The sequence below is a fragment of the Drosophila eugracilis genome, unplaced genomic scaffold (assembly GCF_018153835.1).
Source record: "Drosophila eugracilis isolate 14026-0451.02 unplaced genomic scaffold, ASM1815383v1 contig_1985, whole genome shotgun sequence".
Lineage (NCBI taxonomy): Eukaryota > Metazoa > Arthropoda > Insecta > Diptera > Drosophilidae > Drosophila > Drosophila eugracilis.
In genome coordinates, this window is record NW_024572849.1 from 139033 (window position 1) to 166447 (window position 27415).

General features: G+C 37.2%; 3 protein-coding genes across 10 annotated transcripts in view; 1 reads left to right on the plus strand and 2 right to left on the minus strand.

The window, feature by feature from the left end:
• Positions 1-27415, plus strand: part of LOC108104338 (flotillin-2) — a 105644-nt gene that overhangs the window by 23401 nt on the left and 54828 nt on the right. The gene's annotated exons all lie outside the window — the stretch shown is intronic.
• LOC108104326 (glucose dehydrogenase [FAD, quinone]) lies at positions 354-10706 on the minus strand. 3 transcript variants are annotated; one of them, XM_017210311.2, is made up of 2 exons: positions 9702-10706; positions 354-4309 (listed from the first exon to the last, which is right to left on the minus strand). In XM_017210311.2, exon 2 carries the CDS (start codon positions 3790-3792, stop codon positions 1663-1665), a length of 2130 nt encoding a protein of 709 aa, XP_017065800.1. In that variant the 5' UTR covers positions 3793-4309; positions 9702-10706; the 3' UTR covers positions 354-1662. The 3 variants fall into 3 exon arrangements, with proteins under 3 accessions (XP_017065800.1, XP_017065801.1, XP_017065802.1); XM_017210312.2 differs by lacking the exon at positions 9702-10706 and adding an exon at positions 9620-9668; XM_017210313.2 differs by lacking the exon at positions 9702-10706 and adding an exon at positions 8125-9583.
• On the minus strand, positions 16593-25430 carry LOC108104340 (glucose dehydrogenase [FAD, quinone]). 3 transcript variants are annotated; one of them, XM_017210334.2, is made up of 4 exons: positions 25368-25430; positions 19091-19968; positions 18951-18987; positions 16593-18522 (listed from the first exon to the last, which is right to left on the minus strand). In XM_017210334.2, exons 1-4 carry the CDS (start codon positions 25413-25415, stop codon positions 16798-16800), a joined length of 2688 nt encoding a protein of 895 aa, XP_017065823.1. In that variant the 5' UTR covers positions 25416-25430; the 3' UTR covers positions 16593-16797. The 3 variants fall into 3 exon arrangements, with proteins under 3 accessions (XP_017065823.1, XP_041673795.1, XP_017065822.1); XM_041817861.1 differs by lacking the exons at positions 16593-18522; positions 25368-25430 and adding an exon at positions 24414-25066 and having other exon boundaries at positions 18538-19968; XM_017210333.1 differs by lacking the exons at positions 16593-18522; positions 25368-25430 and adding an exon at positions 24392-24407 and having other exon boundaries at positions 18538-19968.

Below are 27415 nucleotides of genomic sequence, written 5' to 3' on the forward strand. Positions count from 1 at the left end.
ATCCTCTTTTGTTTGGTTGTGAGAGGCGTAAAGTTACAAGTTGTTTTGCGAGCTCGGCGATTTTTTGCTATCGAAAAATATGGATCAAAGGATTTGGATTTTTTGGCCAAAAACAACACCACAATAATGCCTCAGCCACCATATTCACCGGATTTGGCCCCATGTGACTTTTTCTTGTTCCCAAAACTGAAGATAATCGAAAAATTTGAAAAATTTGAAATTTGAAAACACACTTTTGAACACACTTTTTGAACACACCTCGTATAACTTCTAAAAGGTTTCGAAAATCAAAAATTTTGAAATTCGCGAAATTTGAAGAGTCACCTTACTTTTTGAACACACCTCGTACATATTTTCTACACCAGAATGTTGCGTGATGGTAGGCCTTAATTTTACTACCGCGCCCAAATGTTAGGCTATGCTATGTAAACCCCTGGGCTGGGTCTTTTATTGAGTATTTTTGGCTAAGGGCGGCATTTATTTGGTAACTGGTGATGTAATCTATCAATCAAACATGGCTCATGATGTAATTTTTATAAAGAAAAGTGTAATATTATTTATAGGTTTTTAGTTTAAGAATTTGTGCTATCAAAAGTTAGTTAACGAAGTGGAAATCCTTTGGAACTGTAAAGGATTTTTAGCTTAACTAACTTATGATTAATAATTAGTAACTCTTTTAGACTAAACATAGTTTAGGCACCTTAAAAATTTCATTTACAAAACATACTTAACCACGCAATGAGTCACTGTTAATGGTTTTTATTTCAACTTGCTTACCTCATTTCTGTTGCCTGCTTTTCGGCTGTCAGCGAATAACAACACCCTTCGGCCTTTTTAATGTTTATGCAAATTTAATTTATTAAATAGAATGTCGTTTAAATAATGCTTTCAATGGGCGTGTCTCCTATAAATAGTCAAACAATATTAAATTAACTTAGCATAACGAACTATAAATAATACACAAAAAAAAAAAAGAAAAAATAAGAAGAACAACAATAATTATTATAGCTAGGAATACAAGATAGTTAAGCATTTAATCTATGACTCGATTTCTGGATTCCGTCTAGCAATGGATCGTTGTGAATTATGTTTTTTTAAGGACGTCGTCAGATGATGAGATTCAATGGGAAGTATGATTTTGGAACTCCTTTTCTGTCAAGAATCATTTTCATTTTCCGCTTTAACTTTTGAGGAAGAAGAACATTCTTTTGGTTTACTTCTCAATCTTGAACTAAAAGCAGTTGGAAATATAAAGTTTAATGCCAGATTATAAACCTTTTTATGATCGTCAGTTGTTTTTTAATGTTTCCATAAACAAGTTTAGGCAGCTTACAAGATTGCCGCATTAAAATGTTTAAATTTTTTGGTGGATCTCATGAATAAGTTATGTAAGTTAATAGCTTCTGGTTCTAGTGGTGGAAATTTCTGGGAAATTCTAAGCATTTTATACAGCATTTTGAATCACATTGTGGCTTTCCGTTGAGTTATCCTCCAATCCAAAGAGTTTCCATCTCAACAAGTTACTTTAGCCAATGGCAAACACAAATTTTGTGTTGTTTCTTCTTTCTCGTTGTGGACACTTTTGTGAGTGTTTAAAGCTAATGAGAGCCCTGAGCACAAAATCTGGAGCTAACTTACAGCTCGGTTTGCTATTTAAAGTCACTAACTATCTGCATAGTTGAGTGTGAAGTTGCTGCTGTCGATGTCGCTGCTATTACTGAAGTTACTGAAATTTATGTGACTGCTGTTGGTGAAATTGCTCTCAATGTTGCTCCTGTCACTGATGATGTTGCTAGTGCTGCTGCTGCTGGTGCTGGTGCTGCTGTCACTTTGACTGATGTTGCTGGCGGGCAAGGTGATGATGCTTTGTATATTACTAGCAGCTGGCTGACCATCTCTGACTTGTGCCTGCCTTTTGACTTTGTACTCGGGATTTGTTAGCCAATCTTCCTTGATGAGATCAGCGCCCTTTTCCGCTATCATTATCACTGGAGCATTGGTATTGCCACTACTAATCGTTGGCATAATGCTAGCATCAATCACTCTCAGGCCACGAACACCATAAACTCGTAGGCGGGGATCAACCACAGCTTCGGGATCCCAGGCTGGACCCATTTTGGCAGTGCCACATGGATGATAGATGGTCATCGAAATGGTTCTCACATGACACTCTAAGTAAGCATCCGAAAGGAACTTATGCTGTTTGCAATTAGGCAAAGGTTTTCGCCACAATCTCGAACCGAATTGCTTAAAGACCTGAGCTTCGGCCACACGTAGAGCTATCTTGGCGCCCTCTACCAAGGTTTTGGCATCCAGCGGATCCTCAAAGTAGTTGGCATTGATAAGGGGATAGTGAAATGGATTTGCTGATCTTAATTTGACCGAACCCCTAGATCTGGGTCTCAAAAGCAGCGGCATTATTGTCCAACTATCCTTGTTGGCTATGGGATGGTAGACTTCTTGATAAACCGATTCCTTCAATCCCAATACCTTCTTAACTCTGGCTCCATTATCGGAGTTTATGGAAGCAGGTGCCATATGGAACTGTATATCCGGCCAGTCGAGACTGCGATTGGAGTAGGGTGTATGGACAAAGGCAAGTCCTTCAACGCCACCCAAAGTGGTCATAGGTCCTCGTTCCCGTAGCACATATTGAAAAGTAACAGCTGTGGGATTGAAGCGATCTTGGACAATGGCCACTGGTTTATCCACTAGGAAGGTAAGTCCACCCATACCCACATGATCCTGCATATTCTCGCCAACTGGTAGATCTTGTAATACTCGTATTCCATGCTTTTCCAGATGTTTCCTTGGCCCCAAACCGGATAACATCATAAGTTGAGGGGAGTTAATGGCACCGGCTGAAAGGATGACCTCCCTGCGTGCTGCTATTCGGTAGACCTTGCCATGCTTTACAAATTCCACAGCTTTGGCTCTCATTGTGCCAGGTTCAATGATGATCCGGGTCACATGGGAGTTCATTGAGAGATGAAAGTTCTTACGCGAACGTATAGGTCGCAGGAAAGCCTTGGCCGTGGAGCATCTTGAACCGCGTCTTATGGTTCCTTGGGCTATCATAAAGCCCGCCTGTTTGGCACCATTTATATCCCTGTTCTCATAGCCCATTTGAGTTCCGGCTTCGACAAAGGCTGCCACCAATGGTGAATGCCAGGGAGATTCCTGAACGGTTAGCAATCCACCACGACCATGGTATTTATTATTAGCCAAATAGGGATTACGATTATCTTCGGATTTCTTGAAATACCGCAAAACATGATCATAATCCCAGCCTGGATTACCCAGTGAGGCCCAATGATCGTAATCATTGCGATTTCCACGAACATAGAGCATATAGTTAAGTACTGAACTGCCGCCTAAAACTCGTCCTCTTGGCCAATTGCAACGATTATTTTGCATTCCCAAACACGCCTTGGTCGAGGGTTCCGTCTTGTAGCCCCAATCCAGTTTACTCAACTGCAAATAGGCCGCCAACGATGGTACATCCGAGATCTCGTTTTCATCTGGACCGGCTTCTATCAGCAGAACTTTCCATTTCCGTACCTCACTCAAACGATTGGCCACCACAGCACCAGCCGAACCACTGCCAACCACTATAAAATCATATTCTGGATATAGATTTAGTTGATCTAAAGGTCTTGATTCGGGATCTACGGCATCATAGCGATAGTATGTTATGGCAGCCAGCATCAAGGGTATTAGCCAGAGTCCTGTGGTCACCACGCCAAACGTTGACTTGATCACAGTGGTTATGAAAAGGAGATTTAGCACCATTTTGTTTGGCTTTCTAGTTAGGGTTGTGATTAGCTTTAGATTGTGATTGCTTGATGTTTAGTTTTCCTTTCGTAGCTGGTTTAATTTTGTGTAATTTTCCTCTACTTTTCTTCTCACTCTACTCTCGAAGTTCTAGCCTTTCTTTCTTTTGTGCATGGCGGGGCTCTGATTTAAGCCCAAAGCACTTTTGCAAAGTGGCAAGGTTGCTTTGCTTTTGGGTTTTTGTGGCTTGGTAGCTTAGGGTTATGTTGGTGGATTATTTGTGGGAAATTCTCTTTTGGAAAGTTTGGAGTTTAAGGCGATTTTCGATGATTTCCTTTTTCTGCAGATCTTTTATGATATTTTTGCCTTCTTAGTGGTCCATTCTAGGCGATCCTTACTTGCTTATAAAGTAACTATTGTTGTTGATTTCGTTGTGATTTAATCTTAGCTCCTTGTTTTAAGCTTGATTTTGCTTCATTTGATGTAAACCGTCCTGCTGTTGTTTAGTGCTTTCCTTGTGCTTGTCGTTAGCCAACTGAAAAGTATAAAAAAAGTGTATGAGAAAATGTTTTTGTAGGAAAGATGCTAACTAAAAATCAAACAAAGATCAAACTAAGATCAAACTGAAATCGAACTAAGATCGAAAACTGTTCAAAAAACTATTATTTAAGAAGATAAAAGAATGCATATTTATAGAAATCATTGTCCACTCATGAAAGTTATAATCATGTTTGTGATATTTTCCTGATTTCAAGTTCTTTCATCTAATCATTTTGGATAAGATCGGCGCCCGTTTCCGCTATCATTATCACTAGAGCATTGGTATTGCCACTACTAATCGTTGGCATATTGCTGGCATCAATCACTCTCAGGCCACGAACACCATAAACCCGTAGCCGGGGATCAACCACAGCTTCGGGATCCCAGGCTGGACCCATTTTGGCAGTGCCACATGGATGATAGATGGTCATCGAAATGGTCCTCACATGACACTCTAAGTAAGCATTCGAAAGGAACTTATGCTGTTCACAATTTGGTTGCTGATTTCAAGTTATTTCCCAGCCAAATTTACAAAACAGTTTCAGTTTTTTCCTCAATTTTATCCTCTACCTGACTATAGGCTTTAGGCATAAAGTTTTTCGCAACTTTAGCCACCATCTAACTATAAGCAAACCATATTTGTTCTTTCCCAATTCTAACCATAAACAAAACCACCTTTCATCAGCCTAGCCAACCAAGAAGTGCTATTATAGTTTGCATAACTTCTCTGGCCTGTTCTGGTTGCTAAAAATCATCTAAGAAATTCAAACCCAAATTGATTTGCTTAACTGGCGTGTCGAATGCATTTGGTTGCATAAAGTTGTTGCACTAATCCAAGAGCCCCCCAACTCCCCTTTCTGAACAATTTTGGACTGTTAACACAGCCAAGACGAAGACGACCTTGACGTTATTGCGGCCAACAAAAGCGACAAAGGGGGAATTGTTAGCGGCTTTTCATTTTTGGCTTATAATGTAAGCCACGTAAATGCAACCATCTTTCATTTGTTTGTCTTTCAAATTCGTCGGCCGTTTTTTCGGTTGGATTACAACAATATATGCTTGCTTGCTTGTTGTTGTTGTTGTTGTTGTTGTACGATTCCACTGACGTAACCGGTGGTGGTGGACCCATGGTGTAGTTTTTTGGATTTTTTTTGGGTATTCGTAATTGGCGTGCTCGATTGGGCAAAAGACATACGAAATGGTTTTCGTTTCGATTTCGATTTCGATTGTATTTCAAGCATTTTGTATCTGAGCTGAGCTGAGCTTGGTTAAGGAGTAAAGGGGAATGGGGTAAGGTGTAAGGTGTAAGGTGTAAGGTGTAAGGGGGCTTTTCAAGCCCAGATCCCCGAAACTCTATATTTGGCTGAGGGAGCTGTTAACACGTTGGTAACCATAGTTGAGCTCTGAGCTCTGGCGAGCGGGTGTTGAAATAACCAACGGCATTTAACGCCTGTCTATCCAGTTTACAAATAAGAGAGGTATCTATGTTTTGAGAAGGGGATAACAGACAGACGCCACCCCCCCACCCCACCTCATTTTTAGTGGGAGTGCTGCTGCTGGGTGAGAAACTTACAATTTACATACCTTTTGGCCTAATGAGTATGTGAGATATACAGAGGGAGGGAGAGATAGACAGCAAGACTGGCAGGTGAAGGAATGCCCCCAAGGGGGGTGAAATAAAATTAAAAAAAAAGTGACAGGTGCTGGCTAAAGACAGGGAAGTGGCTATGGCCATTTCATTCAAATGATTAACGATATTTTTTGGCTTAAATATTCGAAAAACAAATCGATTTTCTTTGCTTTACAAGTTCATTAAGGTTTTTATGGTATAAATTAAGCCAAATTGAGCTAAATTGGGCCTATAAAAAGGGTCTAATCAAAATGAGTTAAGAAATTAATTAATTATATTAGTTAATAATGGAAATATTTGGCCAGGCTTTTGCTATTTAGAAGATTAAAAACCTAATCTAAGGACTTTAAGCAAGTTTAGGCTTCCAAAAGTTGTCTTTTAAGTGCCCCAAAAACCTATTTTTAGTGGCTTGTAAAATGGCCAATTTGGCATATTTGTTAGGCTAAATTAAGAGAAGTATTAAAAGTTAAAAACGAGAGCAGAAAATGCCAGTAAACTACTTTTTATCACAAAAAGTTTTGACATTAACTTCTCAAAACTGCCTTAAAAGTTTGTAACCACTAATCACGGATGACTTTTAAAGCTTAAACTTAACCTAGTTGCTTATATTTTTAGACCATGATCTTAGCAAATATGTTAACTTGAACTAATTCCTTTTGATATTAAGATGATGTCCAAAAAAGATTCCCCACCAGCTCTCCCCTGCATAACTTTCCTTGCCACCCTGGCCTGGCCTGGTCTGGCCCCTCTGACATAATCAATTTCAATGTCGATTTCTTATCACTTCAATTGACCACCGCAAAACCAGCTCTTTCTTTGCCCCAAGTGAAAGGCGAGACTGGGCCAATACAAAAACCACAAACAGAAAAAAAAACACAACAGGTGGCTATCAAAGTAAAACCTTTCCTGGCAAAGATCTGCATCTTGCAGATACGGATTTGGGTAACTCAAAAAGTGGAAGCTGCGCTGGTAACATTTCTTCGACTGATGTTTTCTGTTTTTCTTGAGGGTTTGGTTTTATTTTTGTTGTTGTTTACTTTTTTGTTTAGTTTGTTTGATTTGTTTTGTGCGAAAAACCTCAGCGGGGCAGGCAGGCAGCGGCGGTTAAAAAAAAAAGTGTTGTAAAAATGTCGAAAAAAAGTTGCACGAAATTGGGTCAGCAGCGACAGCAAACAAGTTTACTTTTGCGGCTCCGGGACCAGGTAAACCTGTTGGCCCAGCCCGGCCCCGGGCCGGAGTTATCAACCCCCCCGCCGCCGCTGTACCTCCCCCTAATCCTCGCCAGAGCTGCTATTGACATGCGTCATTATTGTGGTAGGAAAAAAAAGTGTTGTCTTTAGGCTCGAGCCAAAAAATGTATATAAAAAAAACAGTTAAGGGCAAAATATTAGTAAATGGGGGGTTAATTTAAGGAGAAATGTTTTTAAGAAATATTTTTGGAATTTTTTTTGGTAGGAAAAAAGAAAGGAAAAAGTGATTTTCTTCACTGGAAAGATTAAAGATTAATCTCACCTTACAAAAATATTTTTCTTTCAAACCCAAACCTAATCTTTCACCCCTCACTGTATACAATTTGTGATGCTTTGATGTAAGCCAATAAGACTTCCTGTCCAGCTGAAGGCCATGATCACTGATCCACTGATAGCTGCCTCCCTCATCTTCAAGTTTATTATTTGGTGTGTTAGCCAGCCCACCGCCACCACCGCCCACGCAGCCAAACACTCAATCATGATGATTGAGACAATTAAAGTTGATTTGGCTTGACGATTTTGTGCGCTAATTTTGTGTAAACAAACGCAGGCATCAGTCAGAGACACTACTTACTCGGTCACTTACTCAGTCACTCACTCAGTCACTCACTCACTCACTCAGTTGGTTATTCAGCCACTCGACACGGCGTTATAAAGTCGTTGATGGTGTTTTTTGGTGGGGGGCGGGGGTTCATGATTACAATGTCAGAGTTGGTGTCATTTCGTGTCAGTCACCTTGGCCATCAGAGCCAGTTGGTGGATTCTTCAACTTTAAAACTTTGGCTCATGTCAATGTGTCAATGACTTGATTTGGCCCAAAGTGGCAGTGCTAACTAAACTCTCCTCCCCTCTTTTTCTTTTTAACTGTATTCAAATTGCAGCTATTAATTAATTATAATACTCATGGCTAAAGTAAAATGTTTTAATTACCTAGCGGCAAATTTCATTTAGCTGCAACAACACCCAGGAAAATGTGCTGGCTTGCAGCAACGGTTGTGTGGCAGAGAGAGAAAATGGTTGGGAAATGGTTAGGAAATGTTTTTTAATTCTTAGATTTTTCTTTTAGATTTTTACTTAAAGAAAGAAAACTTTTTTTTTAAGGGGAAATATCAGAGAAAGAACTTGTTATTGTTGGAAAATTCTTTTTTTTAACTTTTAAAAGTCTTAGTTTTTATTTTTAGTGCATTAATTTATAGCCCGCTGCTTGTGGCTGATGCGTGCCAAATGTTAATTAAGACTATGCTCTGCCGATTAAGGCTACAAATCGAATAAAATTGGGATATTTATGACTTTTAATAGAAATTTTCAACAAAAACAAACTTTTCTCTAAGCAAATGTTTGCTATTTTCAGGGAGCTAAAAAAGTTAAATTACTTTTTAACATAAGTTTTAAGATTTTAAAGCAATTTAATAAAAGTAGTTTGTGCTTTTTTAGCTTGCAATTTAGCTCTTAAAGTTTTTAAACTCTTTAAAAATATTTCCTTTATAATTAAATATTAATTACGAATATTAAAAAAAAACCGAAAGGCTTTCCCTGCTAATGTTATTATGTGTTTATTTTGATAAAGTAATCATTATTTTAAATCTCTTTTACTAACAAAATAATAGCTCTCTCAAAGCTTCAATGATTTTTAATCACCGCCTCTTAATCAAGTAGTTTAAACTTAAAAAAAAAACCTAAAAAAACCTAAAAAAAAACCTAAAAGCAAGCTTAAAAAACCTCCTTAAAGTTAATGACTGCTGGCAAAACCCATTAGTCTCAGAGATGTGGATGCCTCCTCAAATATGATGTGCCTGCTGCTGCTGCTGCTGCTGTTGCTGTTATCGAAGATGTTGCTGATGTTGCTTCTGTTGAAGTTATGCCAAAGTAGGCGTGGCCTTTGTCTCCCTACGCCTCATTTCTTTTCTCTTTCTTTGGCCCATGTAAATGCAATTTTTTCTTTATGTGTCTACACAAGGTAGAGGGAGGGAGCATAATGCTAATGCTCATAAAGAAAAACAATTGTTGTTGCTGCGGCAGGCAGGCTGGCTAATGTTGCTGCTGCTGCTGCTGCCAGTTATTGCAGCAAAGACAAATCTTTCTATTGTCTTTTGGCGTTGCAAAAAAGAAAAGAGGGAAAAAAAGAAGTTACAACAGCGGCAGCAGCAACCATCGTCTGACAACAATGACAAATCCCAAACAACCGTTAGTGTGTTGTTGCTGCAACGTATAGCCTAGCCTACTTATCAAAGCCTCTCTTTCTTTATTGTTAATGTTTTTTCTTCTATTTTTTCTTGTTTGTTTTTTATGTTTTCTGTTTTTTTTTATAGTTTAATGTGATTTTTGTGGGTGGAATTGTGTAAAACCAAAAAAAAAAAAAAATGCATTTTATTTGCAACTTTAAGCATTTTTTCTTCTCTTTCTTCTCCTTTGCAATCTTATTTACCGGCAACAGGTGTTTGCCACCTTTTTTAGCCTTTTTTTATACACTTCACTTTTTCGCTCTCTCTCTCTCTCTTTTGGCTTACTTGCAACTATTAGCCCACGTAGCCTGGCACTTTTGGCACATCGATCACAAAAACGACGTCACGGGATCCTTTTCTTTGTTTTCTTTTTTTTGGGTTATTAAAAAAAATGATATATATACATGTATATAGGTATATAGTTTATATGTATATATATTTCGAAAATCTTTTTTTATGACCCGCTGACTGCGTCTGCGCGGCTGCGTTGCACGTAGTCAACTGAACGATACGTTTGCCGCGAAATTCCAAAAAGCCAAAAGGCTGCTACTAGCAGCAGAGGCAGCAGCAACGACTACAACAACAGCTGTTGCATATTATTGGCACATCGAACAAGTTGGATGGACAACAACAATAACAACAACAACAATAGCTAACCAACAAGTTTGAAGCTTTGATAACGGTATGTCAGTTGGTTGTGAAGACGAAGATGCGGTCATTAAGCTAACAAAAGTAGAAGGTCAAAGCAGGCAGGTAGGCAGACGGAGACGAAGACGGAGAAAGAGGAAGATATAGAAAGAGATAGAGATAGAAAGAGGAAGAAATAGAGATAGAGAGAGAGCAGATCAGTGGGTTAGTGGTAATTGAGTCTAAATGACCGCAAGAAATGGGTTAACAATTGTGATCAAATGTGATCGATAAAAAAAGATGTTAAAAAAATGATTATATAGAGATTATAGGAAAGTTTTCAAATAAAAGAAAGAAGAAGAAAAGGTTACTAAGTCTTAAAGACAATCCATAAAAAGGTACTTAAGTTAGCGGGTATTAAGTTTTACATGAGTTAAAAACTTAATTTATTATAAGAGTAAAATGCTTTAATGAAATGAAAATTAAAATATTAAAGAAAAATACTTCTAAAATTAATTTGTTTATGTTTTTAGAATGTTTTTGGTTTTTAAAAGGCACTGGAATTTAGATCTTTAACAGGAAGAATTAGTTTTAAGTAAATAAAAAATTAACTGCTAAAAATTACTTGGAAAACTAATAAGATTATGAAGGACTTTTTTTATACATTAAAATTTTAATACAATAAAATTAATAAGCTCAAATTTTTGGTATAATATAATTTGAATTGGTAAATAAATATAAATTAAATTGGTATGCCGTAAAAATGTAAAGTAAATTGGTATAAAAATAAAATTTTATTTGTGTAAAAGTATAAATTAAATTGGTATAAAGATAAAAATGAAATTGTTATAAAAATGTACATTTAAATGTATAAAAAAAAATATTTAAAAACAAATTTTAAATGTTAATGCGTAAAGATAAAAGTACATAAAAATGTAAATTTGAATATGAATGAAATTTTTATAAAAATATACATTAAAAATGATATAAAAATATTAATTTATAAAAATAAAATGATATAAAAATAAAAAGAAATACAAATAAAACAAGAGGAAACGCTATAGTCGAGTGCCGCGACCATAAGATACCCGTTACTGTTTTACAAAATTTTAAAATATTATTTTGCTAGTGGAAATTCACAAGGCGCCACCTATTGTCAGAGGAAGTATGTTGAGTATGCTTATAGTGACGTCACTGCCCATGTGAGGCCTTATAACTTAATTTCTTTATAAATAGCGAAATAATGTTCCGATTTAAAAAATCTTTGGTAAATCGATAGGTATTAACAGAAATAAGTTACACAAGGTCAAACGAAGGCATTCATAATAATATTATAGACGCCACAGTTTTCCGCGGTTTGTGGGCGTCAGAGTAGGCTTGGCCGGATGCAACTTCGTGGAAAGTTGCAAAGGCATCTCCTAAATACGTGATCTTAAACAAAATTATGTAGCTCTTATAGTTTTTGAGATTTTTCCATTTTTGGTTGTTCAGGTTTTGTGGGCGTTAGAGTGGGCGTGGCTTGATCGAAAAAAAACAATTCGCATTGGGAGCATAATAGAAACCTACATGCTTAATCCGAACTTTCTATCTCTTATAATTACCGAGATATCAGCTTTTCTAGAAAATCCGAAAACTGTCTTTTGAGCCTTGTGGGCGTATGGGTGGGTGTGGCCGGATAGTAGTACCACTATAAAGATGCGCTGCCATTTAAACATTATACTTTTGAATTTCAACTTTCTAACTGCAATAGTTCCTGAGATTTCAGCAATTTTAGTTTTTGGCGATTTGTGGGCGTTAGAGTGGGCGTGGCAGGATGCTGTAATAAACTTGCGCTGTCCCGGGACCTCAAGAATCTTCATGCTTAATCTCAACTTTGTATATGCTATAGTTTCTGAGATCTCAGCGTTCATACGGACGGACGGACGGACGGACGGACGGACGGACGGACGGACGGACGGACGGACGGACGGACGGACGGACGGACAGACGGACATGGCTCAATCGACTTCGCTATTGATCCTGATCAAGAATATATATACTTTATAGGGTCGCAAAAGCTTCCTTCTATCTGTTACATACTTTTCAACGAATCTAGTATACCCTTTTACTCTACGAGTAACGGGTATAATGATATAAAAGTATTAATTTGTAACAATATAAATTTATAAAAATATAAAAATATAAAAACATCAATGTATAAATAAATAAATATTAAACAAAAATTTAAAATTATTAATGCATAAAAATATCAGTATATAAAAATTTAAATATTTAAAAATATATAGGAATATAAATACATAAAAATATTAAAACCTAAAAATAACAATACCAAAAATGTTAATACTTAAAAATATAAATATTTATGTACAAATATCAATACATAAAAATCTTATTACAAAAAATTTAAATTCATAAAAATCTAAAGATAAAAAAATCTAAAAATATAAAAATCTAAAAATATAAAAATCAAAAGATATAAAACTCAAAAGTTATAAGTAGTTAAAGAACATAAAATGCACTTCCCTAACAAAAATATCTATTCAAAGCATTAACTACTTGATTAATAATATAAACTAAAAAAAAAAACAATTATACAAATTACCTCTTAAACAAAAATAATAACATGGAATGAGGCCAACTTCCGCTCATTAATAGCCATTTAAATCAATTATCCATTCCTTGGAAGATCTTTTCCAGCTGGAAAATCTCTTCGCTTGAGTGACCGCATTTCTCGCATGCCAAAACCCAAAAAAAAAACAAAAAGTAAAATCCAAAAAATATGGTCAAATGAAGTTATTAACCCATAAACATGGCTGAGAAAAAATCTGTGTGTTTTTTTTTCTGTTTCTGTTTTTATTTTTCGCCCGCGAGAGATCTCTTTGGCAATTGCCTGGCTCAACCCGGCTGGCTGTGTTTTGTCAACGGGTATAATTTATGTAATCATGAGCCAAAAAAAAAGCTTAAAAAAGTTAAAAAACAAAAAAAAAAAAAGAAAAACAACACAGCACAGCTACGGTAAAGAGGAGCAACAAGATTTAGGTAAGCTGTTGAAATATTTCACTGCTGTCTTTTAGCCATTTCGCTACGTTTCTCAGCCAGCTCGCTGAGTTTTGTTTTTTGTATGTTGGGTGTTAAAGTGCAATTAGTGGTCAGGGAAGAGGGATAATATGTATATATAGCTTAGGTATATATTTATACATATGGACAAGGAGTTGGCTTTATTGTGAAAAGGGAATGTGGCCATTTTAGATAGCAACGCCCTCGAAAGAAATGCAATTCATAGGAAGGTTTAAACTTATTTTGCAGGGAAAATTTTAGATGCTCTTGTAAAGGCTTGCTCTGTATGAATATTTTATGTTAAAAACTAAAAGTTAACATTTAAATATATTAAAAATTTTTGTCATTAAAATGTTCATTAAATTAGAAATAATTGTTTTACTACCAACAAGAAAACACTTTTCGTATTTTACTCCTTTAAACAGTTTTAAAGCCACTTTATGGTTTAGAAAGTCTTTCAAATGTGTAAATAAGAAAGAATGCTATTACAGTTATAGTTTAAGTACGATTCTGAAATGAAAATCTAATAATTTCTTAACAATTTATGATCTTCCTTAAACCCCCTTAAGGAAAAACCCTTACCCTTTCCAAGGGTATCAAAACTTTCGCCCAAGTCAAAGACTCCTTAAAGTCAATTTGATCTGTTTTTCTCCCCCTCCTTCATTCGAATTTCAAGTTCGGGGGTGTACATTTTAGGAGGGGGATCAACCATCTGGCGAAAGGCTTTGCAAAATAAGAGCTCGAATTAAAAGGGCAACAAGTGGCTTTAACTTTGGATTAAGCCTCGTTAGCTGGCTGTGCGGATATTTTTTCCGTTGGGCTTTTGATTTGGATTTTGATTGCCTACGTGAGGCGCGGCACCTAACACCTTGCCCCATCTATGACATAAGAGGGGTCTGATATATATATATATACATTTTTTTTTTTTTGACAATGCTCCTCCAAAAAACTACATTCCCCTTACCTCTAGCTGCCCCCTCTTTTTGATCTCTTTCCAGTTTGCAATTGAAATTATATGCCTTGAACGATTTCGGGTTCGGTTTTGGTTTTTGGCTTTACTTTGCCTCACTTTTGGTTGCAATTGCAACTTCGACTTCGGACTGAGGCACGGCATAATTGACCGAAATTAAACAGAGATTATTCAATCCCTCCTGCAGCTCCCCAAGTGAAAAACAAACCTCAACCAGTCTTGGGTTTTACGTTGCGATTTGTCGCGTGTGTTCGACATCACGTATCTCTGTTTGCACTATGTAGCCCATGAGGATGACGATTACGTTGTGGGAGATGATGTATACAGTTCATGATGATGATGTTGATGATGATGATGATTATGATCAGGGGGAAAAGGTATTCAAGCAAATGCAAATTCCTCTTGACATGTATTATGATTAATTTCGATTCAATGCATACACCCACTGATGAGATACAAGGCATGGTTAGCAATGAGTTCCTCAAATGATTCACTTTTTATATGTTTTTTATAGAGATTTAACTTAATCCTTTACTCATCTCATTGACTTTTCAGTGAGTAAAAGGATTTGCCAGCAACTTTTTCCAATGGGATTAAGATAGATTGATTGATCTGCTTGGTTATCTCTGATATTAACTTAAAACTAAGCTTATTTTGTTTTAACTTTATAGTAAGTCTTAACTTTAAGATAGTGTATCTCTTTATAGTTATAAAAATTCATATTTTAATGACTGAATCTTCCAATGACCGCCCCTCACATTATGTGCATTTCCTATCTTACCTCATCGGCCGGCTCATTTTCAAGTGGTCTTAGCTTTGGGCTCTCTGATTGATCGTACTCTTGGCGGTTTAATGACCCAATTTTTCTCTGACCAACGCATCGTTTCACTGACCACAGACACAGATATTCCACTCACGATCTTTGTTGCCCCTTAACATATCTCTATATATATATATATAGTGTGTCATCATTCCCGGCACTTCTTCAACATCTTTGGCATAACACTTTCCATTCGTATGCGGTCGCTTGGTCGCAATGACTTGTCGTTTCGTTAAAATCAAATCAAATATTTACCCGAACTTTGTTTGCATTTATTTATTAGTTATTTCCCACTGTCGTATACTATATACACCCCAAAAAAGGGTCTTATATAAGAAGTCTGGGGTATCGCCTTGGGTGGTTTATAGACTCTCTGTTATTGTTTATTTTTGGTTTTTGCAATATCATTACAGTGAGAGGGTGGTGGTGCTGGTTGGACTTCTCTATAGCAAGTAGCATGCAAAATTCGCAATTGTTCGGCTTTTTAGCTGGAAGTCGATAATTGTCGACAGGCCATTGCCCAAACTTTCAACTGACACCTACGAAATAAAACGTGCCGACTGCTGGGATGGCTAGCTGGCTGGCTGGCTGACTAGCGGGCTGTTTCTGGCTCGGTGTGGTCAACAAATTTGGTTAACCTTGGCACACTTGAACGCTCAAAAGCGAAACGGTTTTTTTTTTTCTTTCGATGGCAACACGGAAGCCTGACTATCAGGCTACGCCCACGGGCTAAGATATGGGGAGGGCGGGTGAACACGGAAACCATCAGCATATCATAAATGCACAGGTTATACTTTTCAAAAAAAAAAAAGGGGGGCTTTTGTGAGGGGGAATTTTTGATTATACTGACGTATATTTTTTTTTGACATTTGGCTTTTGGGAAAGCGGAAGATTGAGCTGCCCAGAAAGCTGGCCAAAAGGGGCGGTTACCAAATAACGCCCAGCACTCAAGGCAAATCGAAAAATTGAATTGAAATTATGAATTTCGTGACTTAACTTTCTCTGCGGTTGCGGTATTAGCTAAGGCTTAACAGTGGTTTAGGTATATGATAAGCTTACTTTGAGGTAAATGTAGTAAGATTTTAGGTCTATATTAAGACCTTTGCTAACTCTCTTTATATTTATAAACTAAAATATATTGTTTTGCTTCTTTTTCCTTATATTTTAATGAATTTCCTTTTCTAACTTTTGGTTTGAAAACTGACTAAAATGTGGGTTGAAAATATTTGACCAGCCAAAAAGTACTTAACATGAAATGTAAACTGGAGAAGCCTTAATGTAAAATGCTGTGCTTATGTATGTAAAACGTATTTAAGTAAGGGAATTAAAAAATGAAAAAAATTAAATGAAAGTTGGAGATTTAGGTTACAAAAATGCATAAAAGAGCAATATAATAGACCGTAAAGAAAATGTTTAAGAACTAACAGAACTACTTCAGTATTTTACATGAAATGTAGACAAAAAATCAAGTAGCCGCAACGTTGAACCAAAAAATATTACTTATGAATACGATTTTTGAAAATAATAATAAGAATGCCATAGAAATCAAAACAACCCACAAAAACTTTTACCAACTTCTCACCAAAAAATTACAATTTCCACTTTAAAACACTTTCTTAACACAACCAAAATAAAACACAACAAAACACCCCTTAAAATTGTTCATAAATATATAAATATTTAATAAAATGCTTGATAAAATAATCAAAAAAAAAACTGTATGTGGGAATTCGTAAACTTAACTTAACAGAATAACTAAGCATAAGTTTTAGCGGCGAAACGAAACGAGGAAATCGATGATGAAACAAAAAAAAGTATATATAGCGATTATATTACATCAGTTAATCCACATTTGACTAGTTGAAACATAAATTAGTGATCGAGAATTTAAGCTAAGATGCTAAGTGCTAGCCCCCTCCCCCGGCCCGTCTGGCGCCCCAATCTTCTTTGATCAAATCGGAGGCCTTCTCGCCAATGGCGATCACCGGAGCATTAGGATTTCCATTGACAATCGTTGGCATAATGCTGGCATCCACTACCCTAACACCAGATACCCCATAGACACGCAGCCGGGGATCAACGACGGCCGTAACATCCCAACTGGGACCCATGCGACAGGTGCCAGCTGGATGATAGATCGTAAAGGTGAACTCTTTGATGCAACAGGCCCAGTATTCGTTGGACTGGAATGGCAGATGTCTACAGCCTGGCAGGGGGATGTTATGTAATCTAGAGCCAAAACGTTGAAATGCCTGGGTATTCGATACATTGATAGCCAATTTAATACCCTCGACCAGTACATCGATATCCTCCTGATGGGCAAAATAGTTTGGTATAATCTTGGGCTGCTGTTGGGGATTCCTCGAGTTTAGCCGCACCCAGCCAGTACTTTTGGGTCTTAGCAGTAGTGGCAATATCGACCATGTTTCACTGTGCTGCAAGGGTTTATATACTGTATTATAGAAACCATCTCGTAGATTGAGTATCTTTCGGATTTGCTCGCCGCCATCGGAGCTTATGGAACTGGGACAGAAATGGAATTGTACATCTGGCCAGTCCACTGAGGGATCTTGGTATTTGGTGTTTAGAAAGGCGACACCTTCCACTCCAGAAAATGTCATGGGACCACGTTCTCTTAGTATATATTCCATGGAAACTGGAATGGTTTGGAAGCGATTGCGAGTGACGGTGAGTGGGGCATCCACTACGAAGGTGAGACCACCCAGACCCACATGATCTTGCATATTGTTACCCACTGGAAGATCTGATATAACGGGTATGTTATGTTCCTGCAGATGTTCAGCTGGTCCAACACCGGAAAGCATCAGTAACTTTGGGGTATTCAAAGCTCCAGCACTGGCTATCACTTCTCTCCTGACAAAGACCAGGTTCTTCCGGCCACCTCTCATGTACTCCACGCCAATAGCTCTCTTCTGCTTGTCAAATAGAATCTTTGTGGCCTCTGCATGCAGCAAGACATCGAAGTTTTGACGCTGCCTCACGGGACGAATGAAAGCCTTGCCCGTGGAGCACCTGGCACCCCTACGTATGGTGCTCTGTGTTAACATAAAGCCAGTCTGTTGGGCACCATTAATATCCCGATTTTCATAGCCCATCTCCATGCCCGCTTGAAGAAAAGCTATCGATAGAGGGGTACGCCATGGAGCTTCCTGGACTGTAAGATATCCACCCGTTTCATGATATGGTGTCTTGGCCAAGTATGGATTTCGTACATCTTCTGATTTGAGGAAATACTTCAGCATGCTGTCATAATCCCATCCTGGATTGCCCAGGGAAGCCCAATGGTTGTAGTCATTCTTAGAACCACGTACATAGACCATGGCATTTAGCACAGAACTACCGCCCAGAACTTTGCCTCTTGGCCAGAAGCAGCGATCTCCCTTCATTGCCTGGCAATACTGACGGGTGGACGAGGGCGTTGTCTGGTATTTCCAATCCAACTCGGTTAGCTGCAGATATCCCGCCAAGGCTGGCACATCCGAGATCTCCGTTTCATCGCCGCCAGCCTCCAAGAGCAGAACCGTCCAATTGCGTATCTCACTTAGGCGATTGGCCACCACAGCTCCAGCTGAACCACCGCCAATGACCACGAAATCATACTGACGACGTATCTGAAAGATAAGGGGAAGTTATCAGTTACTTTTATTGCAAAAGAGTTTGAAAAACCTACAAAACTAAGATAGTTATTAGGAGATTTACAAATATTTGTAATCATAATCATAATCTTGGGTTATAATTAGCTGAGTTAGAGTTATCATTAGCTTTGTAAATGTTAAAGGAATGGTTTATTAACATAATGTTAATGATGCAGTTTAGATGTTAATCCATCGTTAAGCCTTAGTGAGTGCTACTGAAATGTAGATGGCGTAAAGGTTAACGTGAATAATTATGGTTATACGAAAATGGGGATAAAGTTTGTGGAAATTTAGATAGAAAAGCTTTAGTAAGCTAAAAAATTTGTTTGGCACTAGTACTAGTTAGTTAGTCTCAGTGATTAATATTTAACTCCTTTAACTAAGCTCTCTGCTCTTAAACTTACGACGGTTGGCTCCTGGACCTTGTTCTCGGGATCGACGCTTTGATAACGATAGAAATTCATGCCTATCGCCAGCAGCGGTATCATGCCAAGCAAAGACGTCATTGTGCCAAACGCCATGTTTCAGTAATTGTCAAATCCACGGATCCTCCTGACAATGTTTGCCTGTACCACTGCCACTTCCACCTCCAGTTGATGTTGTTGTCCTCTTGCCCGGACCGTAACAATGAGCTGGAGCAGATGACGATAGAGCAGCTGTGTTAGATGAACTGGTATTGGTATTAGAACTGCCCGAGATACTCGACTCGCCGCTGGCCAAGATCTTGGGTGTATAGTTGCGTATGCCACCTGGACGAGCGGATTTGAAATGCGCCCGAGCCCGCTCGTCCTCCTCCAAGATATCCAGATAGGATTTGATATAAAGATGATGACTTAAATAGTGTTTTTGTTTGTCCAACGAACGATTCGATTTGCTGGAGACCAGAGAGCTGGGACAACCACGACTGGAGCTGCTGCTACTGCGACTACTGCTGGCACTGCTGCTGACAGCCGATATCGAAGATATAGAACTGCAGTGGCAGGAGGAGTTATAGATCCCACTATCTGAACTCTGGGAACTACTCCTTTGTAGGTTTAACTTGGCGTAATGTGAATCTGTATCCGATTGGCTTGCTGTTATCTTACTCCTTTCGTAGGTCTGTTTACTCAAATTGTACTTGTGACGTAATCTATAGTTCTGATTGTTCAGATTATTGGTATTATTATTGTTATAATCGTTGTTGGTGGTTGTTGTTGAGGAGCTAGAGCTGGATAGGTGACTTGCTGGAGTGTAGATGGGCTGATTGGTGTTGTTGCTGATGCCGCTGAAGCTTTTACGTTGGGGTTGTCGTTTGTGGTGGGGGATTGGTTGTTGTTGATGTTGTTGTTGGTGGTGCTGGTGCTGCTGGTGGTGTTGTTGGTGTTGCTGATTTTGCTGTTGCGATATCTCTTGGCCCATATTTTGACAGAAATACGAACAGAACTGTAAGAAGATATGGAAAATGAGTTATTAGTTGAATATTTCGTTAAGAAATAGAAGTAAGAAACTTTAACTTAAGTAGATTTAAGGGATAAGCTAAGGAGTGATTTCTTTAATATAGGTTTCAGGGGTGTTAATTCTTGAGTTTTTGTTTAATTTTTTTACATTTTTCATGTTTTTAGGGTTAAGAGATCATTCAAAGTTTAAGTTTTTATGTTAAATAGTGAGTTAAGGCTAAGGAGTTACTAACTTGAGAGCATAGATAAGCAGTTTTTGTTAGGTTTTACTGTATGCTATATCCCTTTCCTATTTTCTGATAAAACAAAGATAAGTAATTGATAATAAACTTGTAAAGTTTCTTCATATTACACACGAAATACGAACAGAAACTAAAACGAAACCAATATTAATAACTTATATCCCAAAAAAAAACCTCTAAACTTGATCAAATCTCAAATCAAATGCAAAATCCCAAAATCCATTTTTATCTAGCCTTTAAAGTCCATAATGATTTCATTTATGGCTTGCCATTATATCAATTTCTATGATTCCCAGCCCATTCCCAGTCCAAGCCATTGATGTAGCAATCCATTCAGCTCTCAAACATTGCCAGATAACGACAATCATAGCGTGGGAGCGGCCATATCACTCATCCATTTATGGATGATGGTTAACTGATGAGCATTGTTGTAGCCTCTTTTTTTTTTTTTTTGGATTTTAAGATTTCTTGTTAACATGCTTGCCATTGTTGCATGACTTGGCGGAGAAAAAAAAAAAACCAAATGAAGATGAAAAAAAAAAACTAGCTCGAAAATCAGCAAAGCAACATGCAACAGCATTATTGTCTAGCGGAAGCCGCTATACACATGCTCGTAAATTCCAAAAATTCGTATTAACGAAAAGCCTCCAGTTTGGCAATCGTTGGCCAACAGATGGCGCTGTCACACGCGCTGCCAAACAAAAGACTTAGGCAACGAACTTGTTTACACTTTTCGCAAGCAACGAAAGAAAATAATAAAAAAAAAAACGCAAAAAAAAAAAAACGTTATCAAATCGCATAGAAATTGAATTAACAAAAATTCAAATGATGTCAGCTGCATCTCATTAGCATGTCATTTCTGTATTTTCTTATTTAAACAAATTACTTTGTCTTCCAGCCCCATGCTATATAGTAGATAGATATATATATATATCTATTTTTTGTATTTTTCTTTCTCTCACTGGCTAGTTTTTCAAGTTCAATGCCGTTTGACAGGCGGAAAAAGCAAATAGTAAAAAAAAATCCTCTCTCGAGAGGCTCGAATGTCTCAATGTCTCGGGCCGTGTAAAATGCAATTTCGTTATTTTGTTTGTCCATTGGCGGCAACCGAGTTTAATTGCTGTCCAGCTCCTGTACTTGTTGTTGTTTTGGTTTTTTCTGTGTTTTTTTTTCTGTGGTTTTTCCAGTTTACCCCCCGCGCGCGCGCTCTCGATTTAAAGCGATCGAGCAGTGAAAGCCAAAGCGACACATCGAGCTTCCTACATACGGTACTCGTATTTCATGTAATCACATTTGTATGTAATATTTATTTTAGTGTTTTCCCTTTTTTTATTTTTCGCTTACCTCTGTCACAACACACTGGCAAAAAAAAAGAGTATGCTCTTGATTAATTAACCGACGCACCGAAAATAGTTGCCTATTTTTAGTCTAGCGAAAATGCTGTTAACTAAATTGATATAGCTAGGGGTATATCTCTCTACGTTTATAACGATTTTTGCTTAGCAATTTCGCTTCAGCGATTTGAACGTCTCGACGGTTGCCATGTAACTAACTAAAAATAAGAAATGAGTAAAAAAAAAAAAACAAACAAACATCATCAACGGCAGAGGCAGAAATTAACTACGAAATCTGAAAAAATTCATTCACTCAAATCCCCGTTAAAGGCAGACGCAACACTGGCCGCTAATTTATGCAACGCCCTTGGGCGTAGTGACAAAGGAAAACCCTCCAAGATATATATATATATATATCAGTATTTTTTGACGCAATACTGGGCCAGGTTTTCTCGGGCATTTTTTTTTTTACATCACTTTGATGTCGATTCATCCATTTATTTCGTTGGCTCGCTGGCATCGTGTCGTTATTATGCAATTCACACATTGTTAAGCCACTGGCCGGAGTTTCTGGCTCAGTTTTTCATTTTTTTTAGGCCTCTTTTTTGTATCTCAAACTGCCTGCCAATTATGATTTGACAGCTTTTAATTATGAGCAGACTTTATGCCCCATAATTGATGACATTTTCACGGATTTCTATTAGCTTGTTTGTTTGTTACTATGCCCTGTCCCTGCCCCTGGCCCTGCCCCTGTTACTGCCCTTTGTGGTTCACATCGCATTGCTCGTAAATCCAGTCCGAAAGTGGCAAGTAATTTCAGCTACTCTTCGGCTTCAGTTGAACGCTTTCTCGACAATTGGCTGAGTCATGCTACCGTGACACATTAAAGAAGCTCAACTTGGCTAAGTAACTTACAAGGAAAACACCAACAACAATAACTAGCATTAAAACCATAAATAAAATAATTAAAACAAAACAAATATAATAGAAAATTTTTATGGCGCATTTCTTCCGCACTGCAGTTGCCAGGTGACAAATGAAAATTTTTTAGTAATTAGTGGGCTTAACTTCTTGAAAGGGTGGAAGAGTTTTAAGACTTGATTAAAGGGTGTTCAATGATAAGTGAGAAATGGAAATGATAGTTAATTTATTTAATGATTAATTTGCATTTTTAAAATAATAAAAAGACAGTTTTACAGACATTTTATGGAGTTTTCTTAGATTTCTTTGACTTATTTTGCAGTTTTTTTCTCTTTGGCAGGTCAAAAGACTTTAATTATTGTTATTAACTATATATTTAGTTATATTTTAGCCACTTTTTAGATTAAGTTGCAGTACGTAAACCTTGAATAAATAAAAGTTTTAATATGTTCTTGAAGTTTTCCAGCTTAAAAAGTTCTTAATTTAACTCTAATTATTAGAAAATTTCTATAAATAAACCTAAAAATCACATAAGTTTCAGTTTAAACAATAACTCAAATTCTGGCAATTATATTTATAATATTTTAAAGTAAATTTAAGAGCTAATTGCTTAATTTTAAAGCCTAAAGTTGGTCGAGAAATATGTACAAAATACCAACCTAAAATCCCTTTGCCTAACAAGAACCTTTAAACTTTTTCAATTTTCCCACTAAAAATACTATCTAAAACCCTATCCTAGGGTAACCCCTTGTTCGTTACACCTGCCCTATATCCCTCTCTCGCTCTCTCTACCCAAACTTAACCATTTCATATGGTTATATATCAGCTATATAGCAGCACTTTCTTGCTGGCCTGCTTGGCGCTTTTAATTGCCCGCGTCGTATGCATATGCAGTGCCACTGGCGATACACGCGCTCTCCATGATTGCCTCTTTATGGCGGCGACGTGCACAAATTGATAATAATTCGCACAGAGGTGTGAGGAGGAGTTGGATATATGGATGGATTGCTGGATCTATGGAGTAATGCCACTGAATTCGCAGTAGAAAGTGTGAATAGACCAAAGGCTAAAATAAACAAACTAAACTAACTCAAATCCAAGGCGTGGCTGGGAAAGAGGAGTCTTACATAAGAATATCTAGCCTATGGGTATTAGCCTTCAGACATCTGCTTGCCACCTTAAGGGTCAGAAATCGGAGTTTGTTGTTACATAAAAGTGAAAATTACTGGGATTGCAGTGGCGTTGTACATGAGTACGATGGTATGTTGGTATGAATGCAAATAGGTGTTAATGTACGACTTAATGGCTATTTTGTGGGTTTATTAACTCAAGTATTTATGCGGGTTGTATAAGCTGATCTGTTATTTATTTGGTAGTTATTATGATGGTTAGTTTGTGGTGTTAGTTTAAGTAATAAGAGTTAATAAGTAGTTAAGGGAAATATAGGGATAAGGTTATCTCAAGTTATTAAGATAGAAGAAAATATGTGTGGTTAAGGAAATATATAGAAAAAGATATATCAAGATAATGGTTACATGAAAATTTTGTTAAAAAAAGTTAGATCTTTTGGTATAAATGAATAAAAGGAATGCTAAATGGCAATATTTCATTTTTGATTTTAACACATTAAGTGGAGTTTCCAACCCTTAAGGGGTTTTACAGCCACTGTAAGCTAAGGTCCTGCGGCCGAAAGGCCAAACTAAGTGAATTCTTGTAAATATTATTTAATAACTAATTAAAGGCAAATAATTTTGTATATGTTTTAAACTTTTTCTTACAAAATAAAAACAAAAAAGCCATCCCAAGATCTAACTTAACACCTTTTTTATGCCAAAGTTTACTTTAAGCTATAAAAACTTTGAAAAAAACAGCTAATTTTCTAACACATTTCCTTAAATATTTATTTATTTACATTTGTTTTTAGCCAAACTTGCCTCTGGTTTTTTTTTTTTTTTGGTTATTTTTATAGCCGCCGCCGCTCTGGTTCCAGTAGTTGCTGTATTACAGTTGTTGTTGTTGTTATTATTGTTGCAGATTATTTATTATTATTATTTTGTTTTTTTATTTTTATTATATTTTCTGTGGTATGGTGTGGCGGCTTCAAACTGAACGCGACTGCCTGCCACTTTCCTTTGTCTCACTCACGATTACCATGACTGCTGTTGCCGTCTTTCATCTTAAAAAACGGCAACAGAAAATGCAAAAAAAAAAAAAAAAGAAAAACGTAAAAAAATAAAGGGACAAAGTACGATTTTTTGCACTGTAATTTCTTCAAGTGATAATTGTCCACTACGATTTCGTTTCACTGCCGATAATGGTATATATATTTATATATAAGAAATATATATACTTTTTTTTTCTACGCCGCTCACTGCGAAACGCACGCCACGAGCTCGTCTTGTTCAATGAGCAATTCGCTTGTTGGTTTGCTTTTGGCCACATTCAACGAAGACGGCCAAGATGTTGAAGAAGCAGCTTTACGTATGGCCTTCGAAAGCTTTTCCCTCGCTTGGTTTCTTACCACCAACAAATGATAACCAAACTACCAACAAAATATTGGTAAAGTCCAAATCGAAACACAAACAAAAGTCCGAGCTTCGAGAGAGACAGAGAGAGAGTGAAATGTAAGAGGGAGAAATATCCGTAAAGCTGCTTACAAAATTGTTTACAGTGAAAGAAAAGTTCAGATTTAATAATTATAATTTGAATCAAAGGAAAAGGAAGAATTTTAAGACTTTTAAGCTGCTTAAAATTGTAGATTTATGATTTTTTACACAAAAATTGGTTTTTAGAAGGCTTAAAAAGGATATATTTTACTTTTTGTTGCTTAACTTATTAAACTTACAACTTGTTTAACTTAATTTCCTTAAAGTTAAAATATTACTTACTTGAAAATTAATTTTCCTAGATTTTTCCTCCCAGTGTCGTCTGACCATGAGATGGCTGCACTTTCGATTTCGTTTCCATTTCTTCAACTCTTCGGCTGTCTTCGGTTTTTTGTCATTGAGCTACGTGCTCCATTCAACGTTTGTTAACGCGCTGCCAAAAAGCTTTTCGGGATTTCAAAAGAAAAAGACAGGTATATCGTATAGAAAGAGAGAGAGAGAGAGTAGTGTACTACGGCCGGTTTGGAGGCTTTCTTTGGTTAAGCTAAAAACTGCTCGCAGCGATCATCGCCAGCGATTTACAAGTCTGGCAATCGACTTACCGTTTTATTATTCATGATTCCCAAATCCAAAAGTTGAGCGTTTAACTAACTGGCCGCCAATAGCAACAAGGCCATAAAGATTGAATTTCTTGGATTTGGATTTGGATTTGATTTTGGATTTTTGAGATATGAGATTTCCGGTTTGTTTACTTTGGAGTACTGGTAGTACTCCCATTCCATTTGGCCATCTGCAATCGAAGGGTAAAAGTGCTTAATAGTTAAGTCTTTCAAGAGCTTTGTCAACAGTTCGAGTTGGTTGGAAATGGTATTGGTTTCGTAATTGTTTTTTGAGATTTTACTACTTTTAAATATCAGAAAGAGGGAATATTATTGGTTTTTTAAGAGGATTTTAAGGTTCTTGGTTTGCCTTAGAATTCTTGCCTACTTAAGAGGGGAAGATTGGTTTTTCCTTTGAAAAAACCTATACTTCTTAAGGCAAATGGTTTTAAAACAAAGTTGTATATATTTTCTATACAATTTTCTTTTTTTACATTAAAAACTTTTAATAAATTTACCAAACTCTACTTTACTTTACCAAACATCTCCTCCATTAACCTCTAATATGGTTTAAATTTGATTTGCCCGCCCCTGACGATCACCGGAAAAACCACAACCTACTCGAAATAAATCCATTCACATTCGCTCCATTCATTAGGCGAGTCAAAGAGTTGAACAACTTGCTGAACCCTGCGATCTCTTTGCGGGGGGCATTTATCAGGTGCAATTGCCCCCCATTGAACTCTATGCAAAATACAGAGCTGGAGACCGAAAATAAATTAAGTAAATGCAGGGGAGGGGAGGAGGTAATGAATTTCGCCAGCAGAGCGGCTCAGCTTGCGGTTCCGCTGTGATCGCAAATATATTTTGCTGCTGCATGCTGGCCGTCTTCCGACAACCAGGCCAAAAGTTAGGCTAAACAGGCGAGTTTCAGCTTGACATTGCACTGAGGAAAAATTAAGATTTTCTTAAAGTTAAATATAAAAATTACTAAAAATTATTTACTTAATATTTAAGAATCTATAAAGTAGGCCAAAAGAAGTAAGAAATCCAGAAAAAAATAAATTTAATCTTCAGAATTAGCAAAGACACATTTAGCATAGATTTTTTCTGCAAGTGTCCCCCTCTATGGGGCGGTAGCGAAGGCTTAGAGGATTGAAGTAGAGCAGCTGCTGGCAGGAGAAGCTGATCGTGTATCGTTTTCAGGGACCTGGGGGGGCCTGAGAAGTGCAGGCAACTTTCATTTTCGTTCAGATGACTGCAAAATTTTGGACGGTCATTGCTATGCAGCATAAATATTTATGCGTTGCACTTGAGAGCACTGGGGATTTGGATTGGAATCGGCCTTAAAGTTGGGCTTTAACCGCCTGGAATCAAGCCGGGCGAGTTAAGCATTGTGGCTCAGATTTATGGCCGTCTTCCGCGACCCAAACTAAAAACCAAAAACCGAAAGAAAAAAAAATGTGGCAAACAAACAAAAAAAAAAAAAAAAAAAAAAACGCTAAAATCAGAGGCCTGTGGCAATTAGCCAAGCAAACACAGACACAGGCCGCCTTGATTTGTAGTGCATTTTGTTAACAAATTATTGGAGCCGGCCAAAATGCATTATTCAATTGTTGGAATTATTTATTATCCCTATACGCACCGTTAACTGCAACTATTGTTGGCCTTTAATGTGTCTACCTAATTGCAATGATCATCGTGATCGGCTTAAATCGTAAATGAAATTGT

Coding starts and splice junctions, on each gene's coding strand:
- LOC108104326 (XM_017210311.2), bottom strand. CDS start 3,792: ATGGTGCTAAATCTCCTTTTCATAACCACTGTGATCAAGTCAACGTTT.
- LOC108104340 (XM_017210334.2), bottom strand. CDS start 25,415: ATGGTCAGACGACACTGGGAGGAAAAATCTAGGAAAATTAATTTTCAA. Junction 19,969..25,367: donor CTAGGAAAATTAATTTTCAA/GTAAGTAATATT, acceptor ATCTTCTTACAG/TTCTGTTCGTATTTCTGTCA. Junction 18,523..18,950: donor AGGTCCAGGAGCCAACCGTC/GTAAGTTTAAGA, acceptor CTTATCTTTCAG/ATACGTCGTCAGTATGATTT.